The sequence below is a fragment of the Manis javanica genome, chromosome 1, assembly GCF_040802235.1.
Source record: "Manis javanica isolate MJ-LG chromosome 1, MJ_LKY, whole genome shotgun sequence".
NCBI classification, from domain to species: Eukaryota; Metazoa; Chordata; class Mammalia; order Pholidota; family Manidae; genus Manis; species Manis javanica.
The window spans coordinates 12514430-12540779 of NC_133156.1; the positions used below are offsets into that span (position 1 = coordinate 12514430).

The window sequence follows — 26350 nt, forward strand, 5'->3', positions numbered from 1 at the left end:
ACATTTCACATCAAAAGCTTTTAAACATATTTGAGGCATATAAACAGATAAAAGAAAAAAAACATATGAACACTGTTATCTTCTATTTAAGGAATAAAACATTACAAAATTTATGTTCCTTGTCTACCCTCACTGTGGGAGAGAGAATAATGGCTCCTAAAGATCTCCGTATCTTAATCCCTGGAACATTTAAATATATTAAGTTACATAGTAAAGGGGAATTAAAGTTGCAGGTGGAATTACGGTTTCTAATCAGCTGACCTTAAAATAGGATGATCATTCTGGATACTGTGGGTGGGCCCAGTGTAATTACAAGGGGCCTTAAAACTGGAAGAGGGAGATATGAGTATTAGAGAAAGAAATGTGACAGCGGAAGCAAGGTGAGAGTGATGTGCTGTAAGGACCTGACCCAATATTTCTTGCTTTGAAGATGGAGAAAGAGGTGTAGGAACAAAGGAATTTTGGTGGTTGTCTCACATATATGATAAGTTGGAAAAGACAGGGAAGCTGATTTTTCCCTAGAGCCTTCCTGCTGGCACCTTGATTTTAGCTTACTGAGACCCATCTTGGACTTCTAAACTACAGATGTGTCGGAAAATAAATTGTGGTGTTTCCAGCCACGTTTGTAATGATTTGTTACAGCAGCAATGAGAAACTACACACTCTCTAATCAGATTTATATCTCTTACCCCAGAAGTAACTAGTATTCTGATGTTATAATTCTGATGAATGCCTTTATATTTCTATACCAGATATATTTCAAGTAATGCTGTGCATGTGTTCAAGCTTCATATAAATGGTACTGAATGGTGCTTATCTGCAACTTTATTTTAAACATTTATTTTTGAGATATACATGTTGATGTATATACCTACACTTTATACATGTTATTGCTATGAATTACATTATAACTTTTGAAAGTTGTATATTATCTTGATGGACATTTGGATTGTTTGATAAGGAGTTTTTTTAAAAGGAACCAACATTTTAAAATTAGAAGATTTCACATTAAAATCTTTATTTCTGGATTATCTTTTAAAAAATTAGATCACTCACCTCTCATCATTCTCTCCCCTGTTCATAATGCTTCAGCTGCAGTTTCAGTCCTTCTTTAAGCACCAAACTCCGTTTTGCTTCAGGGAATCTGGCACCGAATCACATATATAACATCTGAAACAAGATCTAGGAACTGACAGATAAGAACAACTGTATTAGTGAAAACAAACTTGCTATTTATTCTACTGGCAAAAAAAAAAAAAGAGCTACCCATCAAAGATTCTCTTTCTCCCTTTTTTTTTTTTTTTTTTTTTTTTTTTTTTTTTTGAGAGGGCATCTCTCATATTTATTGATCAAATGGTTGTTAACAACAATAAAATTCAGTATAGGGGGGTCAATGCTCAATGTACAATCATTAATCCATCTCAAGCCTAATTCTCGTCAGTCTCCAATCTTCTGAAGCATAACGAACAAGTTCTTACATGGTGAACGAATTCTTACAGAGTGAATAAATTCTTATATGGTGAACAGTACAAGGGCAGTCATCACAGAAACTTTCGGTTTTGATCATGCAATATGACCTATAAACCATCAGGTCAAATATGAATATTCATTTGATTTTTGTACTTGATTTATATGTTGATCCCACATTTCTCCTATTATTATTATTATTTTTATTTTTAATAAAATGCTGAAGTGGTAGGTAGATGCAAGATAAAGGTAGAAAACATAGTTTAGTGCTGTAAGAAGGCAAATGTAGATGATCAGATGATCAGGTGTGTGCCTATGGACTAAGTATTAATCCAGGCTAGACAAGGGCAGCAAGACATCCACGGATGCAGAAGATTTCTCTCAAAGCAGGGGGGGTGAGGTTCTGAGCCTCACCTCTGTTGATCCCCAAATTCTCACCTGATGGCCCCCCTGCGACTGTGCCTGTCTTAGGTTGTTCCTCCCTTGAGGAATCTTACCCGTCTCTGGCTAACCAGTCATCTTCCGGGGCCATACAGGGAAATGTAAAGTTGGTAAGTGAGAGAGAAGCCATATTGTTTGCAAAGGTTAGCTTTTTACTTCTTTGCAGATTTATGCCCTGTGGCTTCTATGCCCAGCACTTGTCTCGAGGTATCTTTACCACCTGGAGGAATTATGATACTCGGTAAATTCGATATGAGGCACGAATTCTATTTAAAGTTTGTAATTAGGAAGGAAGAAGAAAAGCTATAGATGTAGCATATGAAGGAAACTTGGGAGGATTGATTATTTCTTTGACATATCTTCTTGTATAGTACCTTAAGTATGTATAGGTTTTAAACTACTAACTAATTTGCACACACATATTGACATAATAGGAATACGGTGACATAAACAAAGCAAATCTATAATTACCAGCCATCTCCAGTGAAGCCAAGAAAACCATTTAGGCACCCTAGGCATTTGTGAAAATTTATCTATGATATGATGGATATTTTCCAACTGTACTTGAACCATCAGACAAATTAAAGCAGCCCATTTCTGGGATCTGTTCACATCCCATATGTTCTTTTAACCATAGATAGTCTATAGTCATGAGATTTTGGGGTGCTACAACTTGCACCCCTCCCAACTCCTGGTTGAGTTCCAACAGTACAGATCCAGTCAAATTCGTTGTCTCACTGTATGCACATGCCAGCCTAGACATCTCCCTCCTCCTTCTTATGGCAAGTCCAGGAGATGGTGGGCTGGATGCAGCCACAACCGCAGCATCGTCCGGATCCCTGTGGAGGCTTTTTGATGATCATCCCCCGGCACGAGTCCTCCAGAGAGTGCTGATGCCGGAAGCTCCTCCTCATATCGTATCTTAGTTCATTTTCTGGGTATCCAAGCTAGGCCTTGATCTTCTGCGTAGAAACAAACAGACCCTTTGCCCACCCTTTGACATGCCCTCTATACCACTGTGCAGAACTCATTGGAGGTCAGCACACAGTAACTGCTTTTTTTTTTTTTTTTTTTTAATTAAGAGAAAGGAATATTATCAGAAAAGAGTACCTCCATAGCTGATCATCTGACACCCTTTAAGTGATCAACATTAAGGATATTTAAAGCATGCGTTGATCTTTGATTTACCAATAGTTTTATCCTGTTAAGGAGTAATCCCCCTTTTCTTTCTTTCTTTCTTTTTTTTTTTTTAAAATTTTTAATCTACACTTACCTGAAGAATACTATGTTTACTATGCTCTCCCCTATATCAGGTCCCCCCTAACAACCACATTACGGTTACTGTCCATCAGCTTAGCAAAATGTTGTAGAGTCACTACTTGTCCTCTCTGTGTTGTGCAGCCCACCCTCCCCTTTCTCCCTCCCCCCCATGCATGCTAATCTTAATACCCCCCTTCTTCTTCCCCCCCCTTATCCCTCCCTGCCCACCCATCCTCCCCAGTTCCTTTCCCTTTGGTACCTGTTAGTCCATTTTTGGGTTCTGTAATTCTGCTGCTGTTTTGTTCCTTCAGTTTTTCCTTTGTTCCTATACTCCTCAGATGAGTGAAATCATTTGGTATTTCTCTTTCTCCGCTTGGCTTATTTCACTGAGCATAATACTCTCCAGCTCCATCCATGTTGCTGCAAATGGTTGGATTTTTCCACTTCTTATGGCTGAGTAGTATTCCATTGTGTATATGTACCACATCTTCTTTATCCATTCATCTACAGATGGACATTTAGGTTGCTTCCAATTCTTGGCTATTGTAAATAGTGCTGCGATAAACATAGGAGTGCATCTGTCTTTCTCAAACTTGATTGCTGCGTTCTTAGGGTAAATTCCTAGGAGTGGAATTCCTGGGTCAAATGGTAGGTCTGTTTTGAGCATTTTGATGCACCTCCATACTGCTTTCCACAATGGTTGAACTAATTTACATTCCCACCAGCAGTGTAGGAGGGTTCCCCTTTCTCCACAGCCTCGCCAACATTTGTTGTTGTTTGTCTTTTGGATGGCAGCTATCCTTACTGGTGTGAGGTGATACCTCATTGTAGTTTTAATTTGCATTTCTCTGATAATTAGCGATGTGGAGCATCTTTTCATGTGTCTCTTGGCCATCTGTATTTCTTTTTTGGAGAACTGTCTGTTCAGTTCCTCTGCCCATTTTTTAATTGGGTTATTTGTTTTTTGTTTGTTGAGGCGTGTGAGCTCTTTATATATTCTGGACGTCAAGCCTTTATCAGATCTGTCATTTTCAAATATATTCTCCCATACTGTAGGGTTCCTTTTTGTTCTATTGATGGTGTCTTTCGCTGTACAGAAGCTTTTCAGCTTAATGTAGTCCCACTTGCTCATTTTTGCTGTTGTTTTCCTTGCCCGGGGAGATATGTTCAAGAAGAGATCACTCATGTTTATGTCTAAGAGGTTTTTGCCTATGTTTTTTTCCAAGAGTTTAATGGTTTCGTGACTTACATTCAGGTCTTTGATCCATTTTGAGTTTACCTTTGTATATGGGGTTAGACAATGGTCCAGTTTCATTCTCCTACATGTAGCTGTCCAGTTTTGCCAGCACCATCTGTTGAAGAGACTGTCATTTTGCCATTGTATGTCCATGGCTCCTTTATCAAATATTAATTGACCATATATGTTTGGGTTAATTTCTGGGGTCTCTAATCTGTTCCACTGGTCTGTGGCTCTGTTCTTGTGCCAGTACCAAATTGTCTTGATTACTATGGCTTTGTAGTAGAGCTTGAAGTTGGGGAGTGAGATCCCCCCTACTTTATTCTTCTTTTTCAGGATTGCTTTGGCTATTCGGGGTCTTTGGTGTTTCCATATGAATTTTTGAATTATTTGTTCCAATTCATTGAAGAATGTTGCTGGTAATTTGAGAGGGATTGCATCAAATCTGTATATTGCTTTGGGCAGGATGGCCATTTTGACGATATTAATTCTTCCTAGCCATGAGCATGGGATGAGTTTCCATTTATTAGTGTCCCCTTTAATTTCTCTTAAGAGTGACTTGTAGTTTTCAGAGTATAAGTCTTTCACTTCCTTGGTTAGGTTTATTCCTAGGTATTTTATTCTTTTTGATGCAATGGTGAATGGAATTGTTTTCCTGATTTCTCTTTCTATTGATTCGTTGTTAGTGTATAGGAAAGCTACAGATTTCTGTGTGTTGATTTTGTATCCTGCAACTTTGCTGTATTCCGATATCAGTTCTAGTAGTTTTGGAGTGGAGTCTTTAGGGTTTTTTATGTACAGTATCATATCATCTGCAAATAGTGACAGTTTAACTTCTTCTTTACCAATCTGGATTCCTTGTATTTCTTTGTTTTGTCTGATTGCCGTGGCTAGGACCTCCAGTACTATGTTAAATAACAGTGGGGAGAGTGGGCATCCCTGTCTGGTTCCCGATCTCAGTGGAAATGCTTTCAGCTTCTCGCTGTTCAGTATAATGCTGGCTGTGGGTTTATCATATATGGCCTTTATTATGTTGAGGTACTTGCCCTCTATTCCCATTTTGCTGAGAGTTTTTATCATGAATGGATGTTGAATTTTGTCAAATGCTTTTTCAGCATCTATGGAGATGATCATGTGGTTTTTGTCTTTCTTTTTGTTGATGTGGTGGATGATGTTGATGGATTTTCGAATGTTGTACCATCCTTGCATCCCTGGGATGAACCCCACTTGGTCATGGTGTATGATCCTTTTGATATACTGTTGAATTCTGTTTGCTAATATTTTATTGAGTATTTTTGCATCTACGTTCATCAGGGATATTGGTCTGTAATTTTCTTTTTTGGTGGGGTCTTTGCCTGGTTTTGGTATTAGGGTGATGTTGGCTTCATAGAATGAGTTTGGGAGTATTCCCTCTTCTTCTATTTTGTGGAACACTTTAAGGAGAATGGGTATTATGTCTTCTCTGTGTGTCTGATAAAATTCCGAGGTAAATCCGTCCGGCCCCGGGGTTTTGTTCTTGGGTAGTTTTTTGATTACTGTTTCAATTTCTTTGCTTGTAATTGGTTTGTTTAACTTTTGTGTTTCTTCCTTGGTCAGTCTTGGGAGGTTGTATTTTTCTAGGAAGTTGTCCATTTCTTCTAGGTTTTCCAGCTTGTTGGCATATAGGTTTTCATAGTAGTCTTTAATAATTCTTTGTATTTCTGTGGAGTCTGTCGTGATTTTTCCATTCTCATTTCTGATTATGTTGATTTGTGTTGACTCTCTTTTTCTCTTAATAAGTTGGGCTAGAGGCTTATCTATTTTGTTTATTTTCTCAAAGAACCAGCTCTTGGTTTCGTTGATTTTTGCTATTGTTTTATTCTTCTCAATTTTGTTTATTTCTTCTCTGATCTTTATTATGTCCCTCCTTCTGCTGACTTTAGGCCTCATTTGTTCTTCTTTTTCCAGTTTTAATAATTGTGATGTTAGACTATTCATTTGGGATTGTTCTTCCTTCTTCAAGTGTGCCTGGATTGCTATATACTTTCCTCTTAAGACTGCTTTCGCTGCATCCCACAGAAGTTGGGGCTTAGTGTTGTTGTTGTCATTTGTTTCTATATATTCCTTGATCTCTATTTTGATTTGTTCATTGATCCATTGATTATTTAGTAGCATGTTGTTAAGCCTCCATGTGTTTGTGAGCCTTTTTGTTTTCTTTGTAGAATTTATTTCTACTTTCATACCTTTGTGGTCTGAAAAATTGGTTGGTAGAATTTCAATATTGTGGAATTTACTGAGGCTCTTTTTGTGAGCTAGTATGTGGTCTATTCTGGAGAATGTTCCATGTGCACTTGAGAAGAATGTATATCCTGTTGCTTTTGGATGTAAAGTTCTATAGATGTCTATTAGGTCCATCTGTTCTAGTGTGTTGTTCAGTGCCTGTGTGTCTTTACTTATTTTCTGCCCGGTGGATCTATCCTTTGGGGTGAGTGGTGTGTTGAAGTCTCCTACAATGAATGCATTGCAGTCTATTTCCCTCTTTAGTTCTGTTAGTATTTGCTTCACATATGCTGGTGCTCCTGTATTGGGTGCATATATATTTAGAATGGTTATATCCTCTTGTTGGACTAAGCCCTTTATCATTATGTAGTGGCCTTCTTTATCTCTTGTTACTTTCTTTGTTTTGAAGTCTATTTTGTCTGATATTAGTACTGCAACCCCTGCTTTCTTCTCACTGTTGTTTGCCTGAAATATGTTTTTCCATCCCTTGACTTTTAGTCTATGCTTATCTTTGGGTTTAAGGTGAGTTTCTTGTAAGCAGCATATAGATGGGTCTTGCTTTTTTATCCATTCTATTACTCTATGTCTTTTGATTGGTGCATTAAGTCCATTTACATTTAGGGTGACTATTGAGAGATATGTACTTATTGCCATTGCAGGCTTTAGATTCGTGGTTACCAAAGGTTCAAGGTTAGCTTCTTTAGTATCTTACTGCCTAACTTAGCTCGCTTATTGAGCTGTTATATACACTGTCTGGAGAGTCTTTTCTTCTCTCCCTTCTTATTCCTCCTCCTCCATTCTTCATATGTTGTGTGTTTTGTTCTGTGCTCTTTTTAGGGGTGCTCCCATCTAGAGCAGTCCCTGTAGGATGCCCTGTAGAGGTGGTTTGTGGGAAGCAAATTCCCTCAGCTTTTGCTTGTCTGGGAATTGTTTGATCCCACCATCATATTTAAATGATAGTCGTGCTGGATACAGTATCCTTGGTTCAAGGCCCTTCTGTTTCATTGCATTAAGTATATCATGCCATTCTCTTCTGGCCTGTAGGGTTTCTGTTGAGAAGTCTGATGTTAGCCTGATTGGTTTTCCTTTATAGGTGACCTTTTTCTCTCTAGCTGCCTTTAAAACTCTTTCCTTGTCCTTGATCCTTGCCATTTTAATTATTATGTGTCTTGGTGTTGTCCTCCTTGGATCCTTTCTGTTGGGGGTTCTGTATAATTCCATGGTCTGTTCGATTATTTCCTCCCCCAGTTTGGGGAAGTTTTCAGCAATTATTTCTTCAAAGACACTTTCTATCCCTTTTCCTCTTTCTTCCTCTTCTGGTATCCCTATAATACGAATGTTTTTCCTTTTGTATTGGTCACATATTTCTCTTAGTGTTGTTTCATTCCTGGAGATCCTTTTATCTCTCTCTATGTCAGCTTCTATACGTTCCTGTTCTCTGGCTTCTATTCCTTCAATGGCCTCTTGCATCTTATCCATTCTGCTTATAAATCCTTCCAGGGATTGTTTCACTTCTGTGATCTCTTTCCTGACATCTGTGATCTCCTTCCGGACTTCATCCCACTGCTCTTGCATTTTTCTCTGCATCTCATCCCACTGCTCTTGCATTTTTCTCTGCATCTCATCCCATTGCTCTTGCATTTTTTTCTGCATCTCTGTCAGCATGTTCATGATTTTTATTTTGAATTCTTTTTCAGGAGGACTAGTTAGGTCTGTCTCCTTCTCAGGTGTTGTCTCTGTGATCTTTGTCTGCCTGTAGTTTTGCCTTTTCATGGTGATAGAGATAGTCTGCAGAGCTGGTACAGGTGACCGCTGGAAGAGCTTCCCTTCTTGTTGGTTTGTAGCCTTTTCCTGGGAGAATAGCGACCTCTAGTGGCTTGTGCTGGGCAGCTGTGCGCAGACAGGGCTTCTGCTTCCTGCCCAGTTGCTTTGGGGTTTATCTCCACTGTTGCTGTGGGCTTGGCCTGGCTGGGGCTGTTCCTCCAAAATGGTGGAGCCCCGTTAGAGGGGGAGCAGCCAGGAGACTATTTATCTCCGTAAGGGGCCTCTGTGCTCCCTGCTGCCCAGGGGGTTAGAGTGCCCAGAGATCCCCAGATTCCCTGCTTCTGGTCTAAGTGACCTGTCCTGCCCCTTTAAGATTTCCAAAAAGCACTCTCCAAACCAAAACAACAACAGCAACAATGAGAGAGGGAACAGAAAGGAAAAAAAAAAGAAAAAACACGCGATTTTTTTTTTTTTCCTCAGGTGCCGGTCCCAGGCACCCGCTCACTGGTCCTGCTGCCCTGTCTCCCTAGCACCAGGGTCCCTGTCCTTTCAAGGCTTCCAAAAAGCACCCACCCACCGGTCCCGCAGGGAAGGAACGCTCAATATTCTTTGTCCTCAGGCACTGGTCCCACGCACCCGCTCACCAGTCCCACCGCCCTGCCTCCCTAGCACCGGGGTCCCTGTCCCTTCAAGGCTTCCAAAAAGCACTCGGCAAAAAGAGAGAAAAAAAAGGGGAAAAACGCGCGATTTCTTCAGTCCTCAGGTGCTGGTCTCCGGCACCCACCCACCGGTCCCACCGGGAAAAATGCGGGATATTCTTTGTCCTCAGGTGCCGGTCCCAGGCACCCGCTCACCAGTCCCGCCGCCCTGCCTCCCTAGCACCGGGGTCCCTGTCCCTTTTAGGCTTCCAAAAAGCACTCGCAGAAAAGAGAAAAAAAAAAGGGGAAAAACGCGCGATTTCCTCTGTCCTCAAGTGCCGGTCTCAGGCACCCGCCCACCGGTCCCGCAGGGAAAAACGGGGGATATTCTTTGTCCTCAGGCGCTGGTCCCAGCCACCCGCTCACCAGTCCCGCCACCGTGCCTCCCTAGCACTGGGGTCCCCGTCCCTTCAAGGCTTCCAAAAAGCGCTCGCCAAAAAGAGAAAAAAAAAAAAGGGGGAAAAACGCGCGACCTCCTCCGTCCTCAGGCACCGGTCTCAGGCACCCGCCCCCAGGTCTCGCAGGGAGAAACGCGGGATATTCTTTGTCCTCCGGCGCCGTTCCCAGGCACCTCCTCACCGGTCCCGCCACCCTGCCTCCCCAGCAACGGGGGCCCGTCCCTCTAAGGCTTCCAAAAAGCGCTCGCCAAAAAAAAAAAAAAAAAAAAAAAAACCGCTCCGGTTTCTCTCCACCCGCCGGGAGCCGGGGGGAGGGGCGCTCGGGTCCCGCCGGGCTGGGGCTTGTATCTTACCCCCTTCACAAGGCGCTGGGTTCTTGCAGGTGTGGATGTGGTCTGGATGTTGTCCTGTGTCCTGTGGTCTCTATTTTAGGAAGATTTTTCTTTGTTATATTTTCATAGCTCTATGTGTTTTTGGGAGGAGATTTCCACTGCTCTACTCACGCTGCCATCTTGGCTCCGCCCCCCTCTTTCTCCCTTTTTACCTTAATTCCTGGTGGCCTGCCTTGTTAAAGACATCACATTTTCTATTTTCTTCATCATTTCTGTTCTCCTTTCTCTACCTTCTCCTTCTCCTCCTCCACCTTTTCTCTTTTTTTGTCCTTCCTTCTATTCCACAAATACATTTTAAAAATATTTACTAAGTTCTTATTTTATTTACCGATTGATGCATTTAGTTGCCAGTAGTAGAAAATTCCTGTCTGAAAGTGATTTAAACTAAAGGAAGTTATAATGTCTCACAAAACTACTAAATCAAATCTAAAGCAACCTCTGGTTATAGTTCTCCAGGGGCAGCACCTCAATGATGTTGCATCCCAGGTTCTTTCCTTCTCAGTACCTGCTGTCCTCATTAGCACCTTCATCACCTGTTGTCCTCATTAGCACCTTCATCCTGAGACGGTCCCTTTCATGGGGAGAAAACAGGCAGTGGGGGCTTTCTGCCTCCTGAAAGAGATTCTGTCTTCCTGTGGCCTCTTTGATGGTTAAGTAACAACCTCACCCACCAGCCACCCATTTGCCCAGCAGTTTTTGTCACATGACTCATTGGCCAGAATTGGTTCATAGCATGTTCCTGAAACAATCACAGGTAAGAGAAGTAAAATTACCTTTGGAAAATTCTGGCCCACCTGAGGACTAGGAGAGAGGTCATCTCTTGAGCCACATAGTTATATTAGGGAAAAGTTAAAAAACAAACAAACAAACAAAAAGGGACAAAATCAGCATTCTGTAAAGAAGAAATCAGAAGGGATGGATACTGGGTAGGTGACCAGCAGTCAACATGCCTGGCTCTGTGATAGCTAATTGTCATTTTCCCCTGAAGATGTCCCTCCTTTTTTCTAACCTCTACCTTGTATGTGATCATGCTTTATCTTATTTGGATTCTTCATACCTTTCCTGAATGTGGGCATATTACTGTATTGATACTGAACACTGTGTCCATTTACTAAATTTCCCTTCAGCTTCATCTGTCCCTTCTACATGTTTGATTTCCTGGGTTTACAGTTTGCATTTTGGTCTGCATCCTTTATTTCTCTACCTTTCTGCTGCACATCTATATGAATGCTGTCATCTCAAGCTCATTTTGTTCTAAAACCAATTACTTACTTATTTTTGATTCATCATTTTTATTGTCCATCCTGTTAATTCATAGATTGGATTAGTTATTGTTTCTTATGAGATTTGAATTTGGACCTTTCTATTACTTTTATTTCATTCTCAAAGACCTAGATTGTGACTATATTAAAAGGACTATGTTTATGTTTGTATCTCCATCACCATGCTCAATACCTAGCACATTAGAGATGCTCAGAGAAAGAATAAGAGGCCTGTTACACATGAGAACCTCACACAGGGTGGCAAAAGAGGTATTGAAAAGAGGTGGATATATAAGACTATCAGCAGATTTCTTAGCAGAAGTCTTACAGGTCAGAAAAGAAAAAGATGATATATTCACAATGCTGAAAGAAAAAAACTGCCAACCAAGAAGGCTCTATCCAGCAGAGTTGTCTTTCGCAAATGAATATGTGAGAAACAAAAGCTAAGCGGGAGTCATTACCTCTAAATTTGTCTTAAAATAAATGCTATCACATTGCATAATTATCATGCTCTTTTGTGGTGGGAACTATTAAGATATAATGTTTTAGCAACTTTGAAATCTATAAGACAGTATTGTTGTCTATAATTCCTATGCTATGCATTAGATGTCCAGGACTTACTTCCTGCTGGTTGCTAATTTGACCATTATACATCTTCCCAATTCCCCCAGCCCCTGGTAACTACCATTCTACTGTTGGTTTTTATGAGTTTGGGGATTCTACGTATAAGTGATAATCATACAGAATTTGTCTTTCTCTGTCGCTTAGCATATTACCCTCAAGGTCCATCTGTATTGTTGCAAATGGCAGGATTTCCTTCTTTCTCGTGGCTAAGTAATACTAATCCTTTCTAAGTAGCCTATTACCCATCCCCACTGGAAGCTTGTAAAATCTGCTTGTCTCCACTTTTCTGAAATGTCTAAATATTGGGTCTTGATGTTGATCTGTTTTCATCCATTTGTGATGGGAACTCATTGGACCTTTTCAGTTTTACAAACCCGGGTCAGTCTGGGAAGTTTCCTTGAATTACTGTATAAATTTTCTTCCTTTCTTCTCTCTAGTCATCCTTTCTGGAACTACTAATTTTTGTATACTGGATCTCATGGACTGGTTCTCTAATTTTCTTATTCTTCCTTCACCTTCTCTTACTTGGCTTTAGTGGTGCATTTTCAATGATAACTCCTCAACTTATCTTCCATCCAGTTATTCTGTCTCCAGAGGTATCTTGTACTCCTAGCTATCTGCTTTTGGAGCATTTTGCTGTGTGAATCTCATTGATTCTCAGCTTTCTTCACTGTCAACTTCTGATTTTGTTTTCTTGGATCTTCTTTCTCAGCTGCTGTTTGTCCACTTATTTCCACATTTTTATGCTATCTTCTTCCCATTTTTCATCCTAATGATTTGTGTCTTTAAGCAATTCCCCTTTCCATAGTTTTAGTAGGATTTTAGGAGAGAAGTGAACTTAGGTGTGTTCAGTACAGTATTTTCCTAAAACACTACTCATTTTTTTAACTATTCCTCTACAGCCATTTTATGTTTTTTACTTCTGTCTGTCAAAGGCAAGTGTTCATCGTGGTTCCATCCTCTTCTTTTTGTTCTTCTCACATGACACACCTTCGTTCAGCTTTATTTATTTTTAAATGTAATATTTTCTTGTCATACTCATTTGGTTTGTACACTCCTTGAAGTGAAGTCTGCACCCCTCTTTGGAGACAGCTGGCATAAAAGACCCCTGCCATCCTGCCTCTGTCTGTTTCCAAAATCCCATCCATCTTCAGCACTGTCAAGATGTTTCAAAGATACAAAGTTGCTCATGCTCTTCTTTGTTAGTCTCTGAGCGTGCCAGGCCCTCTCTGTGCTTCTGTAGTTTTGTACCTGCTGTTCTTACTTCCTGGGATGTCTCACGTAACTGTTGATGGCTCTCCCCAACCCCTCGCTCCTTCCCTGACAAACTTCTTAAGAATCTCTGCTTGAGTAGACTCTTTCTGAAACTTCCTTTTACATTGCTTCAACCCTCTATTTATAGTACTTAGAACACTATGCGGCAATTCTTTATTAATATAATCTGACTACTTCAACTGGATAAGGACTGAAAGTAGGGAACAAATTTTTCTTCTTCAGTAACCTTTTAACTAAAAAGTGAATATGTGGATGATAGATAAATATATGGTAGAGCATGAGAGATAGATGTGCTCAGTAAACCACAAAGCGCTATTATGTTATGTTGGTAATCAGGTGATTTTCAAGAGCAGGTTGTCTTTTTGATAATCAGACATCTTTTTGAAGTTTTTTATGTTCTTCCAGTTTACCTTTCTTCTGGATAGTTTACTTTTATAAAATATAAAACATTTGTATGGCAGTTTGACCACTTTTAAGTAAGAGAAAGTCCAGGGGTGATTATTAAGGAGGTGAATGGCTATGTCTTTAGTTTAATTAATTTTTTTTCCCACCATTGTCTTTCTCCTTAGAAGGCTCAATTCTAGGATGTTATCCTCAAACAGTAGGTAGAATAGAATCTGTTGTACTTCTGTGTTAATTGTCTGGCTAAATCAGTTCTGTACACATGATAGTGACTAATAGACTTATTTTGACCCCAATTTCATTTTATTTTTGTGTCACCTTCTTTAACTTACTCAAGTCTTTCAGAATTTGTTCACACTTAGTGAACATTAAGTAAAGATATTCTTAATATATTTTTAACATAATGAGTGTCTGTGGTGCTTTAGTAGAAAGTATATTGCAAAGCTGATTGTCATAAATATTTTTTCATAAAAACATTATAGGGATTTGCTTTTTATAACTAAGGATTTAGTGTAAATATGTTGTAAAAACAATGATCAAGCTATGTAAATTTCAATAATAATTGAAAATAAAGTATTAAATGAACTTAAAGGAATTGATTTTCTAAGGAGCTATTCATTTATTCAAACAAACCTTTACTCTTTTCAGAATTTGAACTCTTCTACCACCTCTGTCTTTATTTTAATATATGACCTCATTTCCCACATCAGAAAAATATGAAAGCCATCAAAATGAGAACTCTCCCAACTTTTTTGCCTCTGAACTGACTGCTTTGCACCTGTGTCTATCCTTTCCTGTATCTTCTTTCTTCCTGTTGCAATGGAAGAAGTATTTCTCCTTCTAGCCCTGAATCTAATTTCTTACCAGCATTTCAGTTTGTCTCTTAATTTTTCCTTTTCTCCCCCATATCAGCAGTTCCTTTTTCTGTGGGTTTTTTCTTCCTGTCAGTACTTAACAGACTCCATTCTTTTCTGTCAAAATAATAATTCTTTAACCTTGTGTATTACTCCAGCAGCTGCCTTATTTTCTTCCCTTCAAAGAATTACCTACATATATTATCCCAGTTTACTTATGGCCCATTCATTCCTCAGCTTTCTGCAATATAGACTCTGCCACTACATCACTGCAACTACTTTTGCCTAGTCCACTGTTTTGTAGTACTTCATCGCTGCTAAATTCAGGCAACACTTCTTGGTCTTCTTTCTAGAAGAGGACTCTCTTCAACTTTTGATACTATTTACTATTCTGCTGTTTTTGAAAATCTCTTTCTTGACTGTCCTTCTGTTTGGTCTCACCTCGTTTACCCTCTTGACTGATTCCTACATATATGCTGGTTGTAGTAAATCGGTATCTTCAGCTTTCTCTTGAGTTTCAAACGTGCTCCCTCAGCCTGTCATCCCTGCCTGCGGGTTCACTGGTACCGCGGCTCAACCTGTGCAGGATGGAACTGTCCTCTTCCCTTTCCCTCAGATCTCTCCCTCCTGCTGTGTTTCTTATTTCAGTGAATAATGTCACTAGCCTGTCGCCCAAGGTAGAGATCGTTGTCTTTGAGTCTTCATCTCCCATATGCCCAGGACTCAGGGCTACTGCTGCTTCGCCTCCCTGGCAGCCAGCCTTCCACAGTGGCCACCAGCATCCCACCTGGGTAATCTGAACTGTTTATGTTTAACTGGCCTTCCTGCCTCCTGTCTTTATTTAGTCCCTGTATGCATTCAAAAGAAAACCAAAGATATTTTTCCCAAATAAAATAGAACTGATACTCTCTTGTTAAAAATTCTTTAATGTGGAGTTCTTCCTGTTATTCTTGGGGTAAAAAGACTTTATGTCTTGGTTCCTAATTATATCCCCAGCCTCCTCTCCAGTTGCTTACTGTATCTGTTCTTCCTCAGATGATTTTCTCTCACCTCATATGCCTTCCTGCAGTTTTCATCCTCTTAACTGATACATACAAATACACGCACACTACATCAGCAGTTATCAAAAGTGATCTGAGAACCCCTAGCTTTCCCCGAAATCCTTTTAGAGGCTCTGCAAGGTCAGTGCTATTTTCATAATAGTGCTGTGATAATATTTGGGTTTTTTTTCCACTTTATTCTTGTGAGTGTACAGTACATTTTTTCAAGGTGACATGACATGATGATGCCATTGCTCTGGTGACTAATGAGTATGTGCTTTTGTATTCTATGTTTTTAAAAGTTCTCATGTTTATATTCTAGTAGAATAAATATTAATACAACAAACAAAAGTTCTTGAGGATCTTAGTCCACATAGTTTGGGGACTGCTATTTAGGCCTCTGTTGGATGGCGTTTCCTCTGAGACGTCTTTGTTTGGGATTCCCCCACCAAAGGAGAGTATGGGTAACCTCTGTGGCTTGTACTTTCCCTACCATGGCACTTGCCACGTTGTGTTGTGGTGGACTAGTTATCTATCTACCTAGGCCAGTAGACAACGAAAGTTCTGTAAATGAAGGAATGCTGTTGTATCCCCACTGTCGAGCAGTTCTGGATACATAGTAACTGTGCTTAGTTGCATCTCTTTGAAGATATTTAGGGATATGGGGGCTATAACCTGTTTTAAATTATAACCATTTTGTACTTTAGTGCTGCATTCATTTCTTAATATTTTTTGACTCACAAATATCTGAATGGGTTTCAGAAAGCAAGTTTTACTTCATATGCATGTGTGTTGTATAGAAGAAGTATGTCCATATTAGAGCAGAAAGAATGTATTCCTGGAGATCAGGGCCTTGTCTGCACCTTTGTTTTCTGCACATAACTGTGGAGTCAAGTAAGTCTTTTTAGTCCTTTGAATTTAACTTTCCTCATCAAATAATGGGATTGAACCACATTATCTAAAAAATTTTTCTCTATATGACATTATTTGATTGTATGTGAAAGGTGTCAAAAGCGTATTAAATATGTGATTTATATTTATATTTAATTAAAAATGCACATAAATTTTAGTTTATCTGTATATTAAAATAACTTTGTTTTTACAGGAAAGATGATAAAGACTATGCTTTAAAACAAATAGAAGGAACCGGGATCTCTATGTCAGCATGTAGAGAAATAGCAGTAAGTGAAGCTCTTTTTATCATCATTACTATAACTGACTTATGAGTGTCAATTGTGTAGGTGTCTGAATTGTATTTGTCATATATACACATTCACTGAAAGTTGGTGTTTTTCATTCAACTATCTATAGAAAAGTATATTTACTTTTTAAAGAGAAAGGTGGCATGTAGTTCTGGCCAAAGTTTCTATATAAATTCATTTCTTTGAGAATAAGTCAGTTCAGTATTATTTTTCCAATAAATGGTACTAAACAGTTAAGGGTCTAGTTATTGTCACTATTTCATCAAGTGCAATAAAAGTCATAGGCTAGTTTGTATAAAATTAATTCTCTTTAAATAAGATGACATTAATGTCATATGAATATAAAATGAGATTATGTTATTTGCTTTTTGTTATATTTGTACATTTGAATATGTAAAAATACATGCCTTTTTCTTTTGGAGGCATAGCTTTCCATATGGTAGTTAGATCTCATTTTGATTCCAAAGGAAAATATTCTTCATGTTAATATATTACTAAATAATTATTCATTCATTTAAACTGAGTGTTACTTCCTTGAGATTTCACTTCAGTTTTTACTGTTATAAAACTGTGGGTCCAAATTTGTCTTTTCTGGTTTTAATCAGAATATTCTAAAATATATATTATAGTCCTTGCTTTTGTTGCATTCAGCCTTCCTATCTACCCACAGGTAAAGGCTATTGTGACCTAGAGACGTGAATTTAAATAATTTTACTCATTTAACAAATTCTGTACCACTGGGTTTTCAACCGACTGTCGTGTATTGTGTATCATGTTGATGTGAACTAAACAGAAGTAAAGAAACAGAGCAAGTCTGGGTCCCTGGCCTTCAGTACTTAATGTGCTGATAAGGAAAGAGACTCATAAATCTTATAATTAGAACAGTGTGCTGAACACTATAATTGAAATGTGCAGAGAATGGGAAAAGGGTATACATCTAAACCAGAGAGTCAAGGTAGGTTCCAGGTTTTAGAGAACGTGCAAGAATTACCTCCACGAGGGGAGAATAAGGGTGAGATGGAGAACATTCTTAACCAAAAGTATGCCGTGTTGAGAGTTACATTTCATTTAATTGATAAGTTTTCATACTCTGGAATCTTGAGGCAAGATATCTGTGCATTAACTGTTAGTTCTTCAACATGTACTATTCTGTGTGTTCTAGTCATTTTTAAAGAATTGTTGCATTCAATTCCCCATTGAATTCCTCTGGTCAGTAATGCTAGACATTACTAGCTAGCTCCAAGAAGGGGGAGACAAGGGATCTTTCAGGATGCTAGTAATGTTTCCTGAGGTTGCTGTGGGCTGGTTATGTGGGTCTAATATGTGAAGACTCACTGAGCTGTGCACTTATGGTTCATGTTCTTTTCTCTGTGTTTATTGCACTTCAATAAAAGGTTTTAAAAACAGTAACATTCTTATCTTTATGTATATGTTGATAACAAAGTACAGTTAAATACAAGGAATCTGAAAGCTTATTTTTAATGTACCTGATTGTGTTTCTTCAACCTAAGATGAGCAGAAACTTTTAGTTTTGATGAAGTCTAATTGATTAATTTTTTCCTTTTATGACTGTTGCTTGCTGTGTTTGGCTGAAGAAATATCCATTTACTCACTGATTATGAAGATATTTTCCTATGTTTTCACCTAAAAGCTTTAGAGTTTTTGCTTTACTTTTTAGTCTGTGATTTCCTCAGTTCATTTTTCTGTGATGTGATGTAGTTTGAGCCTCTTCTCCTTTCACCCCATATGAAAGTATAATTGTTGTGGCATCACATTTTGAAAAGATTCTTCCCCATTGAATTCCTTTGACACCTTTGCAAAAAATTAAATAACTGTGTAAGTGTGGGACTGTTTACACTGGGCTCTATTCCATTGTGTTGATCTCTTTGCCTATCCTTATGCCAGTACCAGATCACTCTAGCTTTATAGCAAGATTTGAAGTAAGGTGTTGTAAGGCCACCAGCTTTGTTCTTCTGTCTCAGGATTATTTGGGCTATTGTGGGTCCTTTGCATTATCATATAAATTTTTGAGTCAGCTAGTCAATTTCTATTTCTAAAAATGCCTGGTAGGATTATAGTTTGAGTCAATTCAGGGAGAATTGGACATCTTAATAATATTGACACCTCTAAGCAATGAATCTAAAAAGATATACTTTCCATTGCAAGGTTTTCTTTAATTACTATCAACACTGTTTTGTAACTTTTAGTGTAGAGGTTTTTGCACACCTTTTGTTAAAGTCATTTTTAAGAACTTCATGTTTTCAGGCACTTGTAAATGTAATTGTTTAAAAATTTTCATCTTCCATTTGTTTGCTTCTGTGCATAGAAATATTTTTTTCAATATTGTGTATTATATACACATAATATATTTTATATTCCTAAGTTCACTGGTTTGGTGATATCTTGGGATTTTCTACACAAATAATTAATGGCATATGAATAGAATTAGTTTTACTTCTTTCCATCTTTATACTGTTAATTTTTTTCTTTCCTTATTGCACTGGCTGGGCCTTTCATGTATTGTTGAATGGACATCTTTGTGAGAGTAGATATCTTTGACTTGTTCCCATCTTTGACATCTTGGAGAGAAGTGTTTTCATTATTTCACCATTCAGTAAAATGTTAGCTGTAGGTTTTTTATATGTGCCATCAGTCAAACTTGAAAGTTCCCTTCTATTTTTTCATAAATGGTATTGAATTTTCCAGATGCTTTGTTCTACATGTAATAAAGTGATCATATAGGTATCTCTTATTCTGTTATATTGGTAGACTACATTGATTAGTTTTCTAATGTTTATCCAGTTTTGCATTCTTGAAATAATGCCTGCTTGGTTATATATTGCTAGACTTGATTTCCTAATGTGTTGTTAAGGAGTTATAGGCCTATAAGTTTCAAGAATGTTGGTCTTTCTTGTAATGTCGTTGTCTTTGGTGTCAAGGTTGTGCTGTTCTCATGAAACGGTTAGGCAGTATTTTTTCATCTTCTGTTTTCTGACAGTTTCTGTATGATCTGTAGTTATTCTTCCTTAAATGTTTGATAGAATTTACCAATTAGTATTACTTCCTTAATAGGTAAAGAGCTTTTCAGATTGTATATTTCATATTGTATTTGGTAAGTTGTGCTTTTTATATAATTTGTTTCATTAAAGTTACTGAATTTATTGGCACATGTTTGTTCCTAATATTTCCTTATTATTTTTTCACATTTATAGCATTTGTAGTGATGTCCCTGTATCATTGCCAATTTGGTAATTTGTATTTTCTGTCTATATTGATTTCTGCTCTTTATTTCTTTACTTTGACTTATTTTTGGCTTACATTTCTTTTTTATCTTTGTAAGATGGAACCTTAGGTCATTGATTTTTAAACTATTCTTTTCTAATATAAGCAATTGAAAGTGTAATTTTCCTTTCAAGGTGTATTTTCCTTGCATTCCACAAATTTGGCTACATTGTATTTTCATTATCATTTAATACAAAATACTTTCAATTTTCTTGGTGATTTCTTTTATTCAGGGTAATTTAGAAATGTATTTAAATTTTAAATATGTGAGGCTTTCTAGAAAATTTATTGTTCTGATTACTAATTTTTTTCCATTGTGGTCAGAGAAAAGAGACCCTATATTTTAGAAATATATACTGAAATGTTTATAGGTGAAATTGTATATTCCTGGGGCTTCAGAATAATACAGGGTGGGGTGGGACAAGTGGGTATGAAAATAAATAAAATGAGAAAGACTGTAACTGTATAGTGATACATTGAGATTTATTATTCTATTTGCTTTTGAAAGAAATATCTATGAAAAGAATCAAAAAGAAAGAAAAATCCCATCTCTTTTTGTTAAGTCTTACCAGACCACTCCCCCTTCCATTTATTTAATCCTCTGTTCAAGAAGTCCAACTTCCCCATCACTCACTTCCATTGTTCTCTTAGGAGCTGCGTCCACTTTGTTTTATAATTATAAGGAGTTACTTTTTTATTTGATTGTTAGTTTCCTCATTTACTATGTGTTGTCCCTACCCCATGTAGATTATAACATATTTCTTTGCCAGTGTGTACAAGGTCTGACGTAGAGTCTTTCTTTGCTCAATAATTATAATAGGGAAGAAAAGAACTCCGAGAATTTTTAGTCAAGATAAGAGCACTGCATATCTTTATTGTCTTTACATTGTAAGTGGTTTGTTTTGTATTTCCAGAATTTCCTATAAGCTGGAATCCTTTTAGCTTAGCAGTTTTCAAACTGCTTCAGTGGATCTATTCCAACAGCTGGAATAGGGGGACTGTGGGGGCAGAGGTAAAGCTCTAGACTTGACTTTTAAAGCTCACATCTACTTTAATCTAACACCGTAGGTTTTTAAAAAAATCAATTTGCAGGACTTCAAGTAAAGTTTCTACTGCTTTAAAAAAAATTGAAATAATTTTGGAATAAATTTTCCTTATGCTTTTATAGTAATTTCAACTCAGCTGTGCTCTTCATGGCATAAACTTAGAATTTATTTTTGCTTTTTTGTAAAATTTTAATGTTAGAAATCAATTTTGTGTTGAGATTCTTAGAGGTTTCCTTACCTATATTCTCACTCAGCCACTGTAAGTGGTATTTATTGACAAGATACAATTGTAAACTTTTTTTTTATTTGTACTTTGAGTTCAGGTTAAGTGTGATATTGTTGGGCACAAGTGGAATGAATTAAATTTATAATGAACGATGTATTAAAATATTTGTATTTTTAGTGATCTCAGTACTCAGGAAATAAGATTTTATTCCCAGTAGAGTTAGAGAAATTTAGGTTGTTTCTTTGATGGACACCACTGTATATATCTATTTAAACCTTTCCTTTAAGACATTTTTAAAACAAAGTCCTCAAAAAGGCAAAAAATAACATAAACTGTTAAGGAAGAGGCATCTACGTGCTATGGGCTCTGTCTGCGGTGACGAAAGCCTGAAGTCCTGTCCATCAGACGGGAAAACGGAATGCTTCTAGTGTCAGAGCGCCAGCCTCACGGCAGCGTGTAGCAGCGAAGACCACAGCCAGGTGATCTGAGCTCTTATCCTGGTTTTACTGCTTAACTGGCTTGTAGGATTCAAAGCAAGTTACTTAATATCCCTTTGTTTTAGTTTCCTCATTTGTAAAATGGGAATGGTAGTATCTCATAGGGTTTATGGGAAGGGCCTAGAACACTTCTTCAGGCACAATAAACTCTAGGTAAATGTTAGCTATTGAATAAATGTCTGTTAGCACTACTACCGTCACAGAATTTGAATTGGCCCCTTCCTGGCCATTTGTCTCCTACTGGAGGAGTTGAGCAGAAGGTCCTAGCACACTTTATATCCCAGGACCTAGTAAAGCATCTACCATAGTGTCCAGCATGTAGTAGGCATTTGGTAAATGTTAGCCCTGCTAAATGTGGCACGGCTTCTGGGTCCTCTGGAAGTGCCTCAGTGTAAATATTTACTTAGAGGCACTTCCGCACTGAGACTCTCAGTTCCATCTCAAACCCTACAGTGGCCCTTCTCCTGATAAGATCTAAAAACAACCACAAACACCCAACATAATATGTTTTACTTAGTAGTAGTGGTTATTTACTGTATTAGTTTGCTGCCGCTGCCATAAAAAAATACCACATACTGGACAGCTTAAACAACTGAAACTTATTTTCTCAGTGGTGGAGGCTCTTATGAATCCAATATCAAGGCACCTGAAGAGCTGGTTTCCTCTGAAACCTCTCCTTGGTTTGCAGGTGGGCACACTGTTATGATCTTTCTGTGTCCTAATCTCTTCTTACAAGGTCATTCAGATTGGATTAGGGCCCACTCTGAAGACCTCATTTTAATTTAGTTGCCTTTTTAAAGGCCTTATCTCCAAATGCAGTCACATTCAGGGGTACTGAAGGCCAGGGCTTTGACATGAGTTTTGGGAGAACTCAATTCAGTTAATTACACTTACTGCTATTATATTTAAAGAAATGGATTGATTAAAACAGTGATCAGAAGCCAAAGGGTGTATTTTGTTTATTCATGAACTCATGTATTTATATATTCATCAAAAAATTAGTGCCTACCAGATGCCAGACAGCGTGCAAGAAGCTAACAGTGCAATGATGAGCAAGATACAGTGCTGGTCGTTGTCTGGTTCACAGCCTAATACACATTTAAAACATCTGTGTCTGTGGATTTTAAGGACTATTCCCCCTACATATTAGTCTTAGGAGATATTGATATCAGACCATAGAGTACTGGCTTTGTATTTTAAAACTTAATTAATTAAAAATATTTAAATCCTGATTCCAAGCATTACCTAAGAATGTGACCTAGAGCAAGTTATTTAATCTCCTTAAAACACTTTCCTCATTTATAAAATAGGAGTAATATAAATATTTCATAGGGTAATTCATAATTAAGTGAGATCATATGCTTAGCGCCATACTTGGCACCTGGAAAGAACTTAATAAAATGGTTGCTGCTGTTTTCTTTTTAATACAGGAGCTAAACCTCATCTTGGAAGTGTAATTCAGGAGATACTTAAGAATAGCTGTATATGTAGATTTCTAATACGTGGAGAGAGCTTTTGCCAAAGCTTTGGAGCCTGTTTGTTGTAATTTCTACCCTGCCAGTTTCCAGAAAGGATTGAAATAGCTGCCTAGCTGAAAAGTGTGTTCCAGTTATGAGGTAATGGAGAAGACACTGACCCAGAACTGAGATGACCTTAGCACCACAGCTAGCTTTTCCAGCCAGCTGGGTGATCCTGGGTAACCCTGAAAGCTTTCCCTATCAGATTCTTGGCCTTATTTGTTAATAAGGAAACAGTCAGTCTTAGATCTCGGCCTTCTGAGGATTTGTATATAATCTCTGAAGTCTTGTAAGTTTGAAATGATATTCTAAAAGCAGAAATACATAACTTGGATTTAATCTTGCTCCTGAATAAATTAATTAACACCTTCCAGAGAATAATTGTTGCTATAAGTGACTTAATACATAGTTCATTCATAGTCTTTCCTTTGCTGAATTTATTTCAGAGTCCCTAATATTTAGTTAACATGACATTTGTATTGATTCTTATTTTGGTGGCAGTATTCTTTTAAAAGGTACTGGAGTCATAAGTTCTAAGACCTTCACTTCTCCACATGACTGTCAATGTGTTCGGAACACTTTTGGAAGGCGCTGTGTAAGTCAGCTAACTGGTAACACATAAGGCTTCATGAGAAGTTTTTCCTGTCATTGTTGGTGGTGTTTTGTTTTTGCTTGGCAGAGTGGAAACACTTTTATAACTGATAGATTACTAGGGCCACTTTGGTTATTAGATGAAAATAAATAAGGAGATAAAAGATTTTAAATAGAAAAATGTTGTTCTAGGAAATGGGAAAGGTTAATAAACCCATGAAAGTGTGTTATATGTGTAGGCTTCTATCTGTATAGGTTACTATTTTATGAAAAACTTACAAAATATTCATCAACTTGATTATATAGTTTAAATGCCTGGGGAAAAAATAGGTATATCTCACAGAGTTACACATGTTAATTCTCATCTGATAATTTTTTTTAATGCATGTTGTATTTTCTAATGTTGCAGTTGGTTAGTTTTTTTCCTAAGAATAATAAGCAGCAGATTTAATTGAGTTCAATTATTTTGTGATGTCAAAACACAGACAACTAGTAGAATTAGAGATAAGATTATAAAAAACTACAACTCAACAGCAAAAAACCAGCCCAGTTCAAAGAATGGGCAAAAGGCTTAAACAAACATTTCTTCAAAGAAATGTACAAATGACCAGTAAGCACATGAAAAGGTGCTGAACATCATTAGTCATTAGGGAAATACAAATCAAAACCACAATAAGAAATTTCATACCTATTAGGTTGTGGCTGTTACTTAAAAAGAAGGAAAATAACTATTTGTGAGAATGTGGAGAAATTGGAATCCTCATTTATTGCTGATAGGAATGGAAAGTAGTACAGCTGCTGTAAAAACCAGTTTGGTGGTTCTTCAAAAAGTTAACATAGAATTATCATGTGATCCAGTAACCCCACCCCTAGGTATTTACACAAAAAATTGAAAGCAGGGACTCAGGTCCCAGTACACCAAAGTTAATAACAGCATTATTCACAGTAGCCAAAATGTAGAAACGACCTGTGGAACAATCAGCAGATGAATGGATAAATAAAATGTGGTATGTCCATACAATGGAATGTATTCAGCCATAAAAAAGAATAAAATTCTGACACATTGTTACCACATGGATAAACCTAAAAGACATTATGCTGAGTGAAATAAGCCAGATACAAAAGGACAAGACTGTTTGATTCTAATTACATGAGGTATTTAGAACAGGCAAATTCATAGAGACAGAAAGTGGAATAGAGGTTACAAGAGGCTGAGGGGGGGAGGGAAATGGAGCGTTGTTGTTTAATGGGCCCAGAGTTTCATTTAGATGAGTGAAAAAGTTGGAAAATGGGTGGTGGTGATGGTTGTACAACATTGTGAGTATACTTAATGCTACTGAGTTGTACACTGAAATAAAAATTGTTAAAATGGCAATTCTTATTTTTTTACAAGAAAAAAATTAAAATTAAAATGTACTAAACAGTATGAACTAAAAATGAACTAAGAAATGAACAAAATAGATTTACTCAGTTATATCTTTTCAGTATCTGTTCTCCGCATTTTTCCTCATTTGTTACTGAAGCATCTGTATGGACATCTCAAAACTCTGTGGCACCTAATACCTTTTTAGGATTGATTACCATTGGGTTTGTGTGGCCTTTGAATTACAAACGGTGTTTTAAATATTTTTATGGCAAAGATTTTTAATCAATCTCCTTTGTTTTTCAGTTACTTCGAGAGCTTAAGCATCCAAATGTCATCTCTCTTCAAAAGGTGTTTTTGTCTCATGCTGATAGGAAAGTATGGCTTCTGTTTGACTATGCTGAACATGACCTCTGGGTAAGGTGAATTGCCAGTAGACATGGAACCACTGGTTTCAGTAGGGGATTAGGAGTGAATGAAAACAATTTCAGGAGTATATGTATGTTTACTTTTTAAAAATAAAAGTACCCTTATAAAATGTGGTTGATAAATTACCAAGTCTAGAATATTTTGCTGTTAGATATTTTATGATCTTACCAGTTCGACCATTGTAGCATACTGCAGAAAACAATAGAAGCTGAGGAGTGTGAACAACTATATAACATTGTTTCCTTGGTATAGGTTTTTGATAAGGCAAAAAAAGTAACCAATAACTGTTTTGTTTTAAAATTTAAATGCAGCATATTCCCTTTTATTCTGTAGTATAAAGGAATATAAAATGAGAAGGTGGTATCATATTGTTGGAAAATGAATATGCTATATTTGGAAGACAAGACTGAGACCTATCTAATCATTCTGTTATTTGTTATATGAAGTTAAGCAAGTTTCTTAATGGCTCTGAAGCGGTAATTTCCCCCATCTGTAAAATGTAGTATTTCTGCTTTTTTATAGGATTTTTCTGAAGAACAATTTTGTTTTTGAAAAGCTTTATAAATTAAGTATACAATGCAAATGTAGAAAACTATTGTTAATCATTTATTGGATGTCATATACCATTGATATTCAGAATCTAGATATTTCTTATTTTCATCAGCAGAAATTCAGTATTGTACTTATTTGAATGGGGCATATTCTTGTAGAGGAAGAATTTGTTGGAAGGGGGCTCTGTGATAAAATGAGATTGACATGAAAATAGATTCTGTTATTGCTTTTAGTTATTTTGTGTTTGTCTGGACTGTGATAATATTTTTACA

At 37.3% G+C, this 26350-nt stretch overlaps 1 protein-coding gene across 4 annotated transcripts in view; it reads left to right on the top strand.

The window, feature by feature from the left end:
- CDK8 (cyclin dependent kinase 8) overlaps window positions 1–26350 on the top strand; it is a 116791-nt gene that overhangs the window by 35828 nt on the left and 54613 nt on the right. For all 4 annotated transcript variants that reach the window (XM_073228430.1, XM_073228427.1, XM_073228423.1 and 1 more), the window contains exons 2-3: window positions 16479–16554; window positions 25404–25514. In XM_073228430.1, coding sequence (XP_073084531.1) covers window positions 16479–16554; window positions 25404–25514 — 187 coding nt within the window. The remainder of the gene's footprint in view (window positions 1–16478; window positions 16555–25403; window positions 25515–26350) is intronic.